We start from the raw sequence: 15,960 nt of genomic DNA on the forward strand, positions 1-15,960 counted from the left end.
GAGATAGGATTATGAATATGAAGGCAACTAAGCACAGTCAGCCCCCCTGCTCCTTGCCCTCCTGAGTCCCAAGAGCGTATTTGCTGAAGACTTTAGCGCTTAGAGATCCTGAAACCAATTGTTCGCAGACAGTAACATGGAATTTCCACAAAATAGGTTGGATCAATCCTACACTATCAAACTGAGTTTTCCATAGTGCCCCTTTAGTTCACTATACTCTTCTTGCAACTCTTGGAAGGATGGCCATAAGCAGCACCTCTGCTGGCTTAGACATGTGGACATGTGTTATGTGGAAGACCCATTGTGGGTTTTATCCAAGTCATCGTCTACTCCTGTCTTTTAGCAATAGCAACTTCTAGGAGTCCTTTTATTTTTATTTTTATTTTTATTTTATTTTATTTTATTTTATTTTTTGAGACGGAGTCTTGCTCTGTCGCCCAGGCTGGAGTGCAGTGGCCGGATCTCAGCTCACTGCAAGCTCCGCCTCCCGGGTTTACGCCATTCTCCTGCCTCAGCCTCCCAAGTAGCTGGGACTACAGGCGCCCGCCACCTCGCCCAGCTAATTTTTTTTTATTTTTTAGTAGAGACGGGGTTTCACCGGGTTAGCCAGGATGGTCTCGATCTCCTGACCCCGTGATCCGCCCGTCTCGGCCTCCCAAAGTGCTGGGATTACAGGCTTGAGCCACCGCACCCGGCCGGAGTCCTTTTATTTTAAGAACTTTCAGAAGGAACTGGTATCCCTCTGTTCCCCATTATTTCTTGCATGTGTGGGATTACCCTCAGGGTGGGGAAGAGACCACAGCCAATCTCAGCATCATGTATATGGTTTCCCATCCACCTCTGGTCTGATGTATTAAATTAGTTGCCAGCACACTGTCTTCCAGATTTGCCTCTGTGTTATTTGTTACTGTACTGGATCTTGTTCTGTCTGCTCCCATCAACTCTTAGTTGGCCAGCCAACTAACAATAAGTCAGTGTCCATCCTCCCTTTAATTCTTATTCATTCTTTGTTATTGAGAGAATAGAAATGAATTATCTCCTAGCCCTTCTGCTAAAATGGTGGGTGGGAGGAGCTCTGACCACTATGGTCTCTGCAGGGGGAACCGTGAAGGGCTGAGCCGTACCTCAAGCAGCCGCCAGAGCAGCACAGACAGCGAACTCAAATCCCTGGAGCCACGCCCTTGGAGCAGCACAGACTCTGATGGCTCTGTCCGGAGCATGCGACCCCCTGTCACCAAAGCCAGCAGCTTCAGTGGAATCTCTATCCTTACCCGAGGTGACAGTATCGGCAGCAGTAAAGGCAGCAGTGCAGGAAGGATCGCCAGGCCAGGTATTACAGCTTCTTTTCTTCCTGTCATATCCATCCCTTCTTGCTTGTCTCCTGTGAAACATCACTGATACTTAACTTTTTTTTTTTTTTTTGAGACAGTCTCCTCTGTTGCCCAGGCTGGAGTGCAGTGGTGTGATCTCAGCTCACTGCAACCTCCACCTCCCGGGTTCAAGAGATTCTCCTGCCTCAGCCTCTTGCATAGCTGGGATTACAGGCTTGTGCCACCACACCTGACTAATTTTTGAAATTTTAGTAGAAGTGAGGTTTCACCATGTTGGTCAGGCTGGTCTCGAACTCCTGGCCTGAGGTGATCCACCTGCCTCAGCCTTCCAAAGTGCTGGGATTACAGGTGTGAGTCACCGCGCCCAGCCCTTATTTACTTTTAATAAAACATTTGTCCCAGTATAGTTTCCTGGAAATCTAATACAGCCATGCAAAGGGAAATTTGAATTTTGGATCCATTGTCCTTGCTTGGATTTAGTCCTCCTCATTTTCTTTCAAACCTTATGCCTGATTGAAAAAAAGAAAAAAAAAAAGAATTGATTTTGATTATATTATTTTCTCTGATTTTCATCTAAGGTGGAACATCCATATCAGCCTATGTCTCAAGTTATATACTAAGATAAAAATGATAGCCACTTTCATTCTGTGACTCTTGAGATTGTAGAGGCTTTGTAGAGCAGAAGGAATCCTTAGAGTTTAGTTGTTTGTAATTAATTGATACCAGCCAATAGGCTAGAATTTAGAGGGATGCTGCTATGACTGCTTCCCTGGAGCTCAGTCACTGGAAAGGAGCAGACATTTCTATGTTCCACATGAAAGCTCTGTAACCACCCATCAACTCTCCATCTATTTCTGCTGCACTCTTAGCAGAAGGGCATTTAGACCTCTTATTTCATCATCTTTCTCTCTTTGAAGAATTGCCTGAATCTCATCCCAGAAGTTCTGTAGTTATTCTCAAAAGGCATCAGTAGTGCTGAAGATTTTGCCTCTGACCCCTAGGTCTCTGCTGCCCTTCTCTGTTACCTCCTTTCTTTTTTTTTTTTTTTTTTGTTTTTTTTTTTTTTGTTTTTTTTTGTTTTTTTTTTGTTTTGAGATGGAGTCTCGCTCTGTTGCCCAAGCTGGAGTGCAGTGGCTGGATCTCAGCTCACTGCAAGCTCCGCCTCCCGGGTTTACGCCATTCTCCTGCCTCAGCCTCCCAAGTAGCTGGGACTACAGGCGCCCGCCAACTCGCCCGGCTAGTTTTTTGTATTTTTTAGTAGAGACGGGGTTTCGCCGTGTTAGCTAGGTTGGTCTCGATCTCCTGACCTCGCGATCCACCCGTCTCGGCCTCCCAAAGTGCTGGGATTACAGGCTTGAGCCACCGCGCCCGGCCTGTTACCTCCTTTCTAATCCCACTGCCTCAGCCTTTATCCAGGCTTTTATTTTCTTTTATGTAACCATGACACTGGCACCCAAACTGATATCTCTACTCCATTCTCAGCTCTTTTTATTGATTTTTTTTTTTTTTTTTTTACTTTTTCAAGAGTCGGGGTCTTGCTATCACCCAGGCTGGATTGCAGTGGCACCATCATAGCTTACTGCAGCCTTGAACTCCCAGGCCCAAATGATACTCCCACTTCAGACTCCCAAGTAGCTGGGATTACAGATGTGAGCCATTGTGCCTGGTTGCTTAGCCAGTTTGCCAATCTAAAACAGATCTAAACACATCAGTGCTCCTTAAAAATGTTCATTTCTGCATCATCACCTGAATAGTAAAATCCAAACTACTTATATAGCATAACTTTCTGACTCCGGTTTGCCATTGCTGTCTAATTTCCAAATCTTTCCTTCTTTCCAACCATTTCTTTCTTTTTTTTTTTTTTTTTTGAGATGGAGTCTCGCTCTTGTTGTGCAATGGCACGACCTCGGCTCACTGCAACCTCCGCCGCCCGGGTTCAAGCGATTCTCCTGCCTCAACCTTTCGAGTAGCTGGGATTGCAGGCACCCACCACCATGCCCGGCTAATTTTTTGTATTTTTACAAAATTTTAGTAGAGATGGGGTTTCACTATGTTGGCCAAGCTGGTCTCAAACTCCTGATGTCAGGTGATCCACCCACCTCAGCCTCCCAAACTGCTGGGATTATAGGCATGAGCCACCACACCCACCAACCATTTCTTGAATATGTCATTAGCTTTGTTCCCTCTTGGTCTTACAAGCATCTGTCATTCTTCAACCCCAGCTTTCCTGCTGACCTCTCTTTAAATCCTTTCCTGACCCTCCCAGGAGTTTTTGCTTCCTCATCTTTGCTTTCATACAACTTTGTCGATATCACTGATGTATTCCTTATCCTTACCAGATTATAATTGTCGTGTGGATGTCTATCGCCCATCAGAAGTTCCTGTGCTGTCGGCCAGGCATGGTGGCTCACACCTGTAATCTTAGCACTCTGGGAGGCAGAGGCAGGCGGGTCCCTTGAGGCCAGGGGTTCGAAACCAGCCTGGCCAACAAGGCAAAACCCTGTCTCTACCAAAAACATCAAAATTAGCTGGGCGTAGTGGTGGGTGCCTGTAATTCCAGCTACTTGGGAGGCTGAGGCAGAAGAATCGCTTGAACCTGGGAGGTGGAGGTTGCAGTGAGCCAAGATTGTGCCACTGCACTCCAGCCTGGGCGACAGAGTGAGACTCTGTCTCAAAGAAATAAATAAGTTCCTCTGCTGTTAAGGGCAAGGACTGTGTTTCACTCATGTTTATGTCTTTAGTTCATTATACAGTGCCTGGCACATAGTAGATATTCAGTAAAAGTATGTTGTGTTGAATGAGTTCATGCCTTGAGAGCCTAGAAATGGGGAAAATAGTTGGATAAAGTTACGTGTATGCATGTGCCCATGTGTATGCTTGAAGTTTTCTCAGCAACTTTTTTTTTTTTTTTTTTGAGACTGAGTCTCACTCTTGTTGCCCAGGCTGGAGTGTCATGGTGCTATCTCAGCTTACTGCAACCTCCACCTCCTGGGTTCAAGCGATTCTCCTGTTTCAGCCTCCCAGGTAGCTGGGATTACAGGCGCCCACCCCCAAGCTCAGATAATTTTTAGTAGAAACAGAGTTTCACTGTGTTGGCCAGGCTGGTCTCAAACTCCTGACCTCAGGTGATCCACCCGCCTCAGCCTCCCAAAGTCCTGGGATTATAGGCGTAAGCCACCACACCCGCCCCTCAGCAACTTTTATAAGAGATACTGCAAATTGAGAAGAAAGCAAAGAGAAAGCAGATCTCTCTCTCTCTCTCTCTCTGTCTCTCTCTCTCTCTAGCAAGAAGACAGATCTCTCTCTCTCTCTCTCTCTAGCAAAAAGACAGATCTCTTAAGAGACCAAAAATCTGTGCTTTCCCAGAAAGTAAGCATTCATGTTTTCAGCTATCTAAGTGTGATGGACAGATTCCAGGCACTTCAGGGGAGGAGCTTCAGCAGCCTCACATTTTGTTCAATTTCATAACCAAACATTGACAGTCAAGGTGGTTCCTGTCCCTAGGGAGCAAAAGCCTGCAAAGAGGAGGACTGGCATCAGCAAGGCAGCTGAAATGCATCTGTGCTCATCTGTGAATCTTCAAAAGACAGTAGGGGAGGGGACAAAAGGGAATAAAGAGGAAAGACAAAGAAAAAGTAGAGCCCTCTGACTAAGCCTTCCAGGGATAATGTGTTCATGGCTTGTGCTTAACAACTTTTCGTGGGTTTCTTCTTTGCCTTAGGTATGGCACTAGGTGCCCCAGAAGTGTGCAACCAGGTCACCTCATCCCAGTCTGTCCGGGGCCTTCTCCCTTGTACTGCCCAGCAGCAGCAGCAGCAGCAGCAGCAACTTCCTGCTCTCCCACCCACGCCTCAGCAACAGCCACCCTTGAATAATCACATGATCTCACAGGTGAGTCACCACTCAGTGTCAGAGTCCTCTTCGCTCTGATTCAAGCAAACTTTAGATGTACTGTCATGTCTCTTGTGCTGTGGGTGGCAGGAAGGATCAGTTTTTGGAGACACGCCACTCTCTCCCCCATTTCTCATTTGTTAGTTGTAGGGAAAGAAGAACCTTGGGCAAAGGTTTTGCCAAATAACTCTTAGTAGAGTCAGCTTGAGGGTTTTTTGCTTTATATTTCTTCCTCTGCCTCCTGAACATTGTCAGTAGAATCTTTTATTTCATACCACATTTCTACTATACCCCATCTCCCTCTATGTCTGTGTGTAATTAACAAGGCATTTTTTTCCATTACATCTATATATGGAACTTGAAAAGATTATAACTTCCACCATCATCTGGCCAACTATGTGGACCCATAAACACGTATTTATGTGTTAGGGTTTGGGGAAAAAAGAAATAACACTCAAGACCCCTGCCATACATATGCCATGAAACACAAGGCTCCAAATGTCTTTGTTTTCCGTGACTCAAAAGGGCTGTATCCTTCTCCTTCTGTTGCTGGACTGGTAAATGTTGGTACCAACTAGAGTTTAAGTGAAGTTTTGCATCTGTGGAGACCAGGAAGGTCATCTAAGAATCAGGTCCTGTTCTAAACCAGAACTTTAGTATTCTGTTTTATTTTTTTCTTTTAATTTTTAAAAAATGTATTGTTGTTACTATTATTTTGAGACAGGATCCTGCTTATGTTGCCTAGGCTGGTCTCAAACTCATGGGCTCAAGTGATCCTCCCTCCTCAGCCTCCTAAAGTGCTGAGATACAGGCATGAGCCATCATGCCTGGCCAGTGTCATTAAGGTGACTATGTTTAAAAGTCACCTTAAGGCAGGGCGTGGTGGCTCAAGCCTGTAATCCCAGCACTTTGGGAGACTGAGGCGGGTGAATCGCCTGAGGTCAGGAGTTCAAGACCAGCCTGACCAACATGGTGAAACCCGGTCCCTACTAAAAATACAAAAATTAGCCAGGTATGGTGGCGGGCACCTGTAATCCCAGCTACTAGGGAGGCTGAGGCAGGAGACTCGCTTGAACCCATGAGGCAGAGGTTGTGGTGAGCTGAGATCGCGCCACTGCTCTCTAGCCTGGGCAACAGAGTAAGACTCTGTCTTAAAAAAACAAACAAAAAAAAGTCACCTTAATAATCTGAGCAGAGCTGTGCTGAGATCTTCACTTACTCTCTTCTCACATGAATAGAGCTCTTTGTGAGGAGAGTCCCATACTTTATCCTGAAGTATTCTCTTGTAGCTGGAAAGCCTATATGTCTGCGGTCTTTTCTGCTGCAGTTTACATTGTCATTTCACCTCCCAGGCTCCCTCATCCCCCTGCTTATTAGTCCAGCTTGGCCTTAGATATATTTCTTCCCGAGGTGTAAGAAGCAAGTCCCAAACACTAATACCCCATGAACTAGAAACTAGAGTGCAAAGACCCCAGAATGGCCCAGTATTGCCCTATCTCAAATATTGTGAAATGAAGCTGAAATAAAGAACAGTGAAGATTTAGGAAATCCTACTTTGTGTCTAAATGTAATTTGCATGCAAGTCATTGCAGCCCTCTATCTTAGTCTAAGTCAGTTCTTTCTATGGTCCTAACTTTTTTGTTCTACCACCATCTACCCCAGTAAGTCTCGTTCACTTCAGTTTACCTTGCTCCCTACTGAAGCATAGTGTGTATGTGTTCTTTTCTCTGTCTGTGTCTTAATTCAAACCTGTAAGTGGGTAAACTGTGCTTCTCCTTCTGCTGTCTGCTACTGTGTTTTTTTATGTGTATGACTTGCTTTTCCAAGGTCCTAATATTTTCTGGGTTTTTTTTCCCCCAAAAGGTGTATTGTAATAGTCTTGCTCCCTTTTCTCCCTTAGTCTCCCATCTGCCTCCACCTTCCACCTATCATCTCATACCTAGAAACAGACAGCAAGAGTGGGAGAGGAATAAAGAGGTAAAAGAAGAACCATTTGGGACTGAAATTTATACAGAATGTCCAAGTGACTGGCCCTAAACCCCAATCTTCTACTCAGGTTCTATTCCTGCTACTGGATTGTGAGGGTCAATTGGTCGATCGTTGGCTTGGCTTATCTCCTGTGGGGAGTGTGGTGCCAGGTTAGGTGCTATAGCTTGGGGGTAAGGGAACACTACTTAGTGCAGAGATTCCTGTTCTCTTCACAGTTCATTCTTGAGATTAATTGTGATCACTAACTCCAAATGAAAGAATCTTGTCCAAGTTTTGATGCCCTGGAAGCATTTATGGAAGCTGCTAAAAATTATCCCACCTTGTCACTGTATGTATCTCCTTTTTTCTTCTTCTCCACTTTTTCACCCTTTTTCTTTTTTTATTCCTCTTTCTACTGCCATTTTCTTTCTTTCTTTTGCTTTCTTTTTCCCTGATTGGCCTTCAGCACTGGGGGCTCCCTAGACCGAAGCTGCTGAGCCTGAGAATAATTATTGTTCAGTTTCTAATGGCACATAACTGTGCACGGATTAAATAAGTGATCACGTGCACACACAAACACCACTGTGCTTATTCTAAAGCTTTTCCTGTAGAAGAAAAACTTTGAGACTGGGTGCAGTAGCTCACACCTGTAATCCCAGCACTTTGGGAGGCTGAGGAGGGCAGATTACTTGAAACCAGAAGTTTGAGACCAGCCTGGTCAACCTGGTGAAACACCGTCTCTACTAAAAATACAGAAATTAGCTGGGTGTGGTGGTGCACGTCTGTAATCCCAGCCTCTTGGGAGGCTGAAGCATGAGAATCGCTTGAACCTGGGAGGTAGAGGTTGCAGTCAACTGAGATTGTACCACTGTACTCCAGCCTGGGCAACACAGCGAGACTCTGCCTAAAAATAAAAAAAAAAAAAAAATCTTTGAGGGAGGGTTTTTAACTTTAACTCTGTCACACAAGGCACTTGCCCCAGGTCTGGGAACAGTACTGATTAAACCATGATCTTTCCCTTCCTGGCGGGCCTCCTCTGTCCAAGTAGGCCTTCAAATTGTGTGTCAGTGAAGCTTGTGAAACCAGGGGTGAGGCTGAAGACTAAAGGGCCAGGGGCTCCCTTTTGCCCAATTTACTTAAAATGAAGTAGACTTCTTGAAAAGGAGTTCTCTGGGCCTCCTCTTGTCATCAGGCATCCGAGAGCCAGTGAACGAGCCCAGAATTTGCCAGTAGGTGGCAGCCACATTCCTCAGGGCCAGTCTCTTTTTTTTTTTTTTTTCTTCATTACTTTTCCATAAATTATTGGGGTACAGGTGGTATTTGGTTACATGAGTAAGCTCTTTAGTGGTGATTTGTGAGATTTTGGTGCACCCATCTCCCGAGCAGTATACACTACCATATTTGTAGTCTTTTATCCCTTGCCCCCCTCCTACTCTTCCCCCCCAAGTCCCCAAAGTCCATTTTATCATTCTTTTTTTTTTTTTCTTTTGAGACGGAGTCTCACTGTGTCACCCAGGTTGGAGTGCAGTGACACAGTCTTGGCTGACTGCAACCTCCACCTCCCCGGTTCAAGCAATTCTCCTGCCTCAGCCTCCTGAGTAGCTGGGATTACAGGCATGCACCACCACGCCCAGCTAATTTTTGTATTTTTAGTAGAAATGGGGGTTTCACCATGTAGGTTAGGCTGGTCTCAAACTCCTGACCTCATGATCTGCCCACCTCAGCCTCCCAAAGTGCTAGGATTATAGTCGTGAGCCACTGTGCCTGGCCCATTTTATCATTCTTATGCCTTTGCATCCTCATAGCTTAGCTCCCACATATCAGTGAGAATGTGCAATGTTTGGTTTTCCATTCCTGAGTTACTTCACTTAGAAGAATAGTCTCCAATCTCATCCAGGTCGCTGCAAATGCTGTTAATTCATTCCTTTTTATGGCTGAATAGTATTCCATTGTGTGTATATACCACAGTTTCTTTATCTACTCATTGATTGATGGGCATTTGGGTTGGTTTCATGATTTTGCATTTGTGAATTGTGCAGCTATAAACATGCATGTGCAAGTATCTTTGTTGTGTAATGACTTCTTTTCCTCTGGGTAGATATCTAGTTGTGGGATTCCTGGATCAAATGGTAGTTCTGCTTTTAGTTCTTTTTTTTTTAGATAGAGTCTTGCTCTGTCGCCCAGAGCAGTGTGCATGTGGCGCAATGGAGTGCAGTGGCGCGATCTCGGCTCACTGCAAGCTCCGGGTTCACACCATTCTCGTGCCTCAGCCTCCCAAGTATCTCTGGGACTACAGGTGACCACCATCACACCCGGCTAATTTTTTTGTATTTTTAGTACAGATGGGGTTTCACCATGTTAGCCAGGATGGTCTCGATTTCCAGAACTCATGATCCGCCCGCCTCGGCCTCCCAAAGTGCTGGGATTACAGGCGTGAGCCACTGCACCCGGCCCTACTTTTAGTTCTTTAAGGAATCTCCATTGTTTTCCAAAGTGGCTGTACTAGTTTACATTCCCACCAGCAGTGTAGAAGTGTTCTCTGACACTGCATCCATGCCAACATCTACTGTTTTTTGATTTTTTGATTATGGCCACTCTTGCAGGAGTAAGGTGGTATCGCATTGTGGTTTTGATTTGCATTTCCCGGATCATTAGTGATGTTGAGCATTTTTTCATGTGTTTGTTGGCCATTTGTCTTCTTTCGAGAATTGTTTATTCATGTCCTTAGCCCACTTTTTGATGGGATTGTTTTTTTCTTACTGATTTATTTGAGTTTGTCGTAGATTCTGGATATTAGTCTTTTGTCAGATGTATAGATTGTGAAGATTTTCTCCCACTCTGTGGGTTGTCTGTTGTTTGCTCTGCTGTTTTTTGTTTGTTTGTTTGTTTTTCCATGCAAAAGCTCTTTAGTTTAATTAAGTCCCAGCTATTTATCTTTGTTTTTATTGCATTTGGTTTTGGGTTCTTGGTCATGAAATCCTTGCCTAAGCCAACATCTAGAAGGGTTTTTCCAATGTCATCTAGAATTTTTAGTTTCAGGTCTTAGATTTAAGTCCTTAATCCATCTTGAGTTGATTTTTGTATAAGGTGAGAGATGAGGAACCAGTTTCATTCTCCTACATGTGGCTAGCCAATTATCTCAGCACCATTTGTTGAAAAGGGTGTCCTTTCCCCACTTTATGTTTTTGTTTGCTTTGTCAAAGATCAGTTGGCTGTAAGTATTTGGGTTTACTTCTGGGTTCTCTATTCTGTTCCATTGGTCTGTGTGCCTATTTTTATACCAGTACCATGCTGTTTTGGTCACTATGGCCTTATAGTATAGTTTGAAATCAGATAGTGTGATGCCTCCAGATTTGTTCTTTTTGCTTAGTCTTGCTTTGGTTATGGGGGCTCTTTTTTTGTTCCATATGAATTTTAGAATTTTTTTTTCTAATTCTGTGAAGAATGATGGTAGTATTTTGATGGGGATTGCTTGAATTTGTAGATTGCTTTTGGCAGTATGGTCATTTTTACAATATTGATTCTACCCATCTATGAGCATGAGATGTGTTTCCATTTGTTTGTATCAGCTATGATTTCTTTCAGCAGTGTTTTGTAGTTTTCCATGTAGAGGTCTTTCAGCTCCTTGGTTCGGTATATTCCTAAGTTTTTTTTTGTTTTTGTTTTTGTTTTGAGACGGAGTCTCGCTCTGTCACCCAGGCTGGAGTGCAATGGCACAATCTCGGCTCACTGCAAGCTCCACCTCCTAGATTGACGCCATTCTCCTGCCTTAGCTTCCCAAGTAGCTGGGAGTACAGGCGCCCGTCATCACACCCAGCTAATTTTTTGTATTTTTAGTAGAGATGGGGTTTCACTGTGTTAGCCAGGATGGTCTCGATCTCCTGACCTCATGATCTGCCCGCCTCGGCCTCCCAAAGTGCTGGGATTACAGGCGTGAGCCACTGCACCCAGCCTTCCTAAGTTTTTTAAAAATAAATTTCCTCATGGTTTTTCAGAGCTTCCCTGGCTTTGGAGTTTGACACCCTTCAAGAAGAGAACTACAGCTGAGGATAGCTGTGGAGTAACTAAAAAAATAACACTGATATCCCTGCCCGTATCACTGCCTTTCCCCAGTTAGGGGAGGCCTAAGAGGAGCATCACTTCTTCTCACTTTACTCTTTAGTCACAACCTACAAGTGTGGGGAAAACAAGACAGTTTTGTTTTGTTTCGTTTTGTTTGAGACTGAGTCTTGCTCTGTTGCCCAGGCTAGAGTGCAATGGCGCGAGCTTGGCTCACTGCAACGTCTGCCTCCCAGGTTCAAGTGATTCTCCTGCCTCAGCCTCCTGAGTAGCTGGGACTATGGGCACACACCACCACACCCAGCTAATTTTTGTATTTTTAGTAGAAATGGGGTTTCACCATGTTGGGCAGGCTGGTCTTGAACTCCTGACCTCAGGTGGTCCGCCCACCTCAGCCTCCCAAAGTATTGGGATTACAGGTGTGAGCCACCGCAGGCAGCTGTTTTTTTTTTTTTTTTTTTTTGCCACTTTACTGTCCTTTTCCCCCCGGAATATATATGCCCTGATCCAAGATAGACCCTTCTCCAAAAGAATGAAGAGAATTGGGATAATAGAAAATGTGTATGAAAGCCACCAGTATAAGCAGCTGATGCTGAGCATCTTGTCTATCACTTATATTTGGAATGCCGTTATCTGACAGAAAATAGGTGTGCCAGTAGAGCTAAGAGTTTATTTTCAAGGCTACAGCAGCAACTCTCCCAGGTCACGCAGTGGATTCGCCATAATTTTACCTAACCAAAATTACTTACATTTTATTTAATTCAGATATCAGGTCCTCTGCTGAGACCTCCAGAGTATTCTCCTCTTTGGGGAGTCTTCTAATTCCTGTACTCTGCCTCCTGAACTGTTAGTCCCTTCTGTGAAAGAAACTCTGGAGATGTGTGGCAGGAGAGGATATCGATACTGTGGCCCCACACATCTTAATGCTCTAAATGTGGAGCGAGGAGCCTGTGGAAGGTGCTTGGATAATTCTGCTTGACTTCTTCCTTCACCTCCTCCCCACTACTAGAGTGGAGTAGAAAGAACCTATGCCAGGCAGAACTAGATTTCAATCTCAGCTCTGCCATATTAACTGTGTAAGCCTAGATGAGTGATTTAATTTATCTGAGCCTTTTTAAATTGCAAATACAAGTTATATCTCCCTATAGGATTCTTGTGTGAGGCTGTAATGAGACAATGTATATGATAAAATAATATATACAAATGTTATTTTCTCCCCTTACTTGCCTCTCTCCTTCTCTCATCTCTCCTACCACCAGGGACTATGACTAGAGAACTGATGAGGTGATCAAAATGCCTGGAGGGGAAGAAGGGAAGGAAAAAATAATAACTACCCACTAGTTGATTTAGAACATTCTGTGTTCCTAGTAAACAAATCCTCCTGCTTGAGGCTAGTGAAGGGGGACTGAAGGGACAAAAACTAAAGCTAAGCTATTTATATTTTATTCCTAAATCTTTCCTGTTTGCTTGCGGGGTGGAGGTGGATTTTTCATATTGCTGTCACAGCCTGGAGGAGCAATCATGGAGTGGAAGGAAGTAGCCAGAAGCAGGCACGATCTTGGGTGTTTTTTCCTTCTCTGCCCTTGGGAGGGAGATGATCCTTGTGAATGAGTATTTCCTCTAGGAGAGCTGTGGTGTGAAATCAGGAGCAGCTGAGCCAGACCTTGGATGACCCTTCCTGCAGAAGCAGTGCAGCAGTGCAGACAGGAATCCCTTCTCAAGTGGGCAGTCAAGGAGGGTTATGATCATGCTCCCCAGGATTGTGTGTTCAGAAAAACTGCTTTGGGAAAAGCTATTTGGAAAAAAGTATTTGGAATCAGACAGTAGACCCTGACCCTGAGAGTCCTCAGATTGCTCACAACAGCTGCACGGTTCTGAATGGCTAATGGGGAAGGGAGTACAGCAGGTCTACCCTGATAAGAGAGATTGTCTGTTTGTCAAAGAGATGTTAAATCTTCAAGCTGTTCCGGGCTTGGTCACCTACCTGCTCAGCAGTCGTGCTACTCATGTGAAATTTCTTCTATGATTATTAACCTTATTGTTCCTTCCCTTTCCCTCCCCATCTCTGCCCACACCCCCTGCCCCACTCCCTGCCTCTCTTTTCTCTTCCCTTTTCCACATGCCTCTCTGCTGGTCCACAGCCAGTCCCGGCTCTGCAGCCCTCTCCGCAGCCTGTTCAGTTCTCTCCAAGCTCCTGTCCCCAAGTCCTTCTGCCAGTCTCTCCGCCCCAGCAGTACAACATGGTATAAACTCCATTCCCCCTTTTTGTCTCGTATATGTGTGGCCTGTATCTGTGGGTATGTCTGGGTCAGTCTGTGATGGCCTTGTAAGCATGTTGTGCTTTTGGAGGGTATATTGAAAGCTATTTCTTCTTGAGGGGCCAGCACAGGCTGAACTATACTCCATGCTAATGGCCTCATCACAGCACATCAAAAGATGCTTAAATGTAAGACAGAGGAACACTGTGTTCCCCTGAGTTTCAGGACAGAGAATGAAATTGGATGTTGGTATAACCTAGGCTCTTCATCTCTACCATGTACATCCTAAATCTAATTTGCTCCCTGGGCATGTCTGAGGAACCCAGTTTCTTCTACACAGAATGGTTCTCTATAATTTCCTTTAAAAATAAAAACACAGGCCGGGCGTGATGGCTCACGCCTGTAATTCCAGCGCTTTGGGAGGCCAAGGCGGGCAGATCACCTGAGGTCAGGAGTTCGAAACAAGCCTGCCCAACATAGTGAAACCCCATGTCTACCAAAAAATACAAAAATTAGCTGGGTGTGGTGGCACACACCTGTAGTCCTAGCTACTCGAGATCCTGAGGCAGGAGAATCGCTTGAACCTGGGAGGCTGAGGTTGCAGTGAGCCAAGATTGCACCACTGCACTCCAGCCTGGGCAACAGAACAAGACTGTCTCAAAAAAAAAAAAAAAAAAAAAAAAATGCAATTGCAGACTTCTCTGGTATCACTGGCAAAAACTTAAAACTGTTCCCCTATTTTACTATGTCAGTTTATATTTTAAAAATCCTCATCCACTGCATAGCACATGCTGTTTAAATCATTTGTACTCTACAAATCCTTTGAAGATCTGATTTGCCTCATCGGTGATAAACTTCCGTCATAGTTGTAGGAGCCCTGGATTGTTTTACTCTGTCTTAACATCTGCTTTTTCACTAGAATCCCCTCCCTTCTCCTACCTCTTATTTCCATTTTGATTGTCCTGGAATATGGAGTTCAAAATAATCTGCAATCCAGTTCACTTGTCATCTTTTCCTGCCCAATAAGTGGCAAAAGAGCTAACTTGAAGATCAGATCCCTGAAAATGGAATGAAACTACAGAAAAGCATTGTCTTTTAGTTTCTGCTGGTTTCGCGCGCGCTCGCGCGCGCGTGTGTGTGTGTGTGTGTGTGTGAGAGAGAGAGAATTACTGTCCAGAGAGCAGAAAGGAAGAGGAAGCTAACAAACTCTAACCTATCACCATACAAGTGAGAGATGGAACGCCATCACCCTTGGTGCTTAGGAAGCAGAGCTGAGAGAGAAGGCAATTACAGCCTGGCCAGTCAGTCTTATCCTCCAGCTTAGTCACTCACTCTGCCCTCCTTTTGGAGGTGAGAATTGGAAGTAGTTTCTGAAGGGCAGGAGAACTCTAGGCTAGTGTCAGAGAACAAAGGTGGAAATGACCTCCAGAGGGAGTAAGGAGATAAGCAGCAGGAGTGGGTGCCCCTAGTCTTGCTGCTGCATAGGCAGAGCTGTGAAGGCACATGAACCTAGCTACCCATGATCCACTCAAGGTATTATCTGGGTCCTTTATTATAAAAACAGGATTTGTGGCAATGTAGTGGCCTTTTTATGGTCGGGGGCATGAGAAAGACAGGAAATGGGAAGACTCTTTAATCTTTTTCGTTAACCCACTAGTTTGTCCTGTTTTTTTCTGTATATAGTAATTGTGTCATTGCTCCCATTTGCCGGGGACTAACCCTAACAACAATCATAGGCCAGGCGCCGTGGCTCACACCTGTAATCCCAGCACTTTGGCAGTCCGAGGCGGGCTGATCACTTGAGTTCAGGAGTTCAAGACCAGCCTGGCCAACATTGTGAAATCCCGTCTCTACTAAAAATACAAGAATTAGGCAGGCGCAGTGGCTCACACCTGTAATCCAAACACTTTGGGAGGCTGAGGTGGGTGGATCACCTGAGGCCAGGAGTTTGAGACCAGCCTGGCCAACACAGTGAAACCCCATCTCTACTAAAAATGTAAAAAAATTAGCTGGGCATGGTGGCACATGCCTGTAATACCAGCTACTTGGGAGGCTGAGGCAGGAGAATTGCTTGAACCCGGGAGGCGGAGGTTGCAGTGAGCCAAGACTGCACCATTGCACTACAGGCTGGGCAACAAGAACCAAAACTCCAACTCAAAAAACAAACAAAGAAACAAACAAAAAACAAGAGTTAGCCGGGTTTGGTGGCAGGAGCCTGTAACCCCAGCTACTCAAGAGGCTGAGGCACGAGAATTGCTTGAACCTGGGAGGCAGAGATTGCAGTGAGCTGGGATTGAGCCACTGCACTCCAGCCTGGGCAACAAAATGAGACCGTGCCTCAAAAAAAAAAAAAAAAAAAAAGCACACAATTATTAGTCAGGGTCACCATTGTTACCTCATATGTGATAGAGAGACTGGCTGTGGAGTTGGGCTTCAACAGCTATTCATTTCAT

General features: G+C 44.9%; 1 protein-coding gene across 16 annotated transcripts in view; it reads left to right on the forward strand.

Annotated features, from left to right (window-relative positions):
- R3HDM2 (R3H domain containing 2) overlaps nt 1–15,960 on the forward strand; it is a 172,200-nt gene that overhangs the window by 138,613 nt on the left and 17,627 nt on the right. For 9 of the 16 annotated variants that reach the window (XM_030939162.1, XM_030939164.1, XM_030939166.1 and 6 more), the window contains 3 exons: nt 1,098–1,330; nt 5,053–5,222; nt 13,391–13,492. In XM_030939162.1, the coding sequence (XP_030795022.1) occupies nt 1,098–1,330; nt 5,053–5,222; nt 13,391–13,492 (505 nt within the window). The remainder of the gene's footprint in view (nt 1–1,097; nt 1,331–5,052; nt 5,223–13,390; nt 13,493–15,960) is intronic. The other 7 variants (XM_030939170.1, XM_030939168.1, XM_030939177.1 and 4 more) reach the window with 1 other exon arrangement.

Source organism: Rhinopithecus roxellana, chromosome 10 (assembly GCF_007565055.1).
Source record: "Rhinopithecus roxellana isolate Shanxi Qingling chromosome 10, ASM756505v1, whole genome shotgun sequence".
Classification (NCBI taxonomy): Eukaryota; Metazoa; Chordata; class Mammalia; order Primates; family Cercopithecidae; genus Rhinopithecus; species Rhinopithecus roxellana.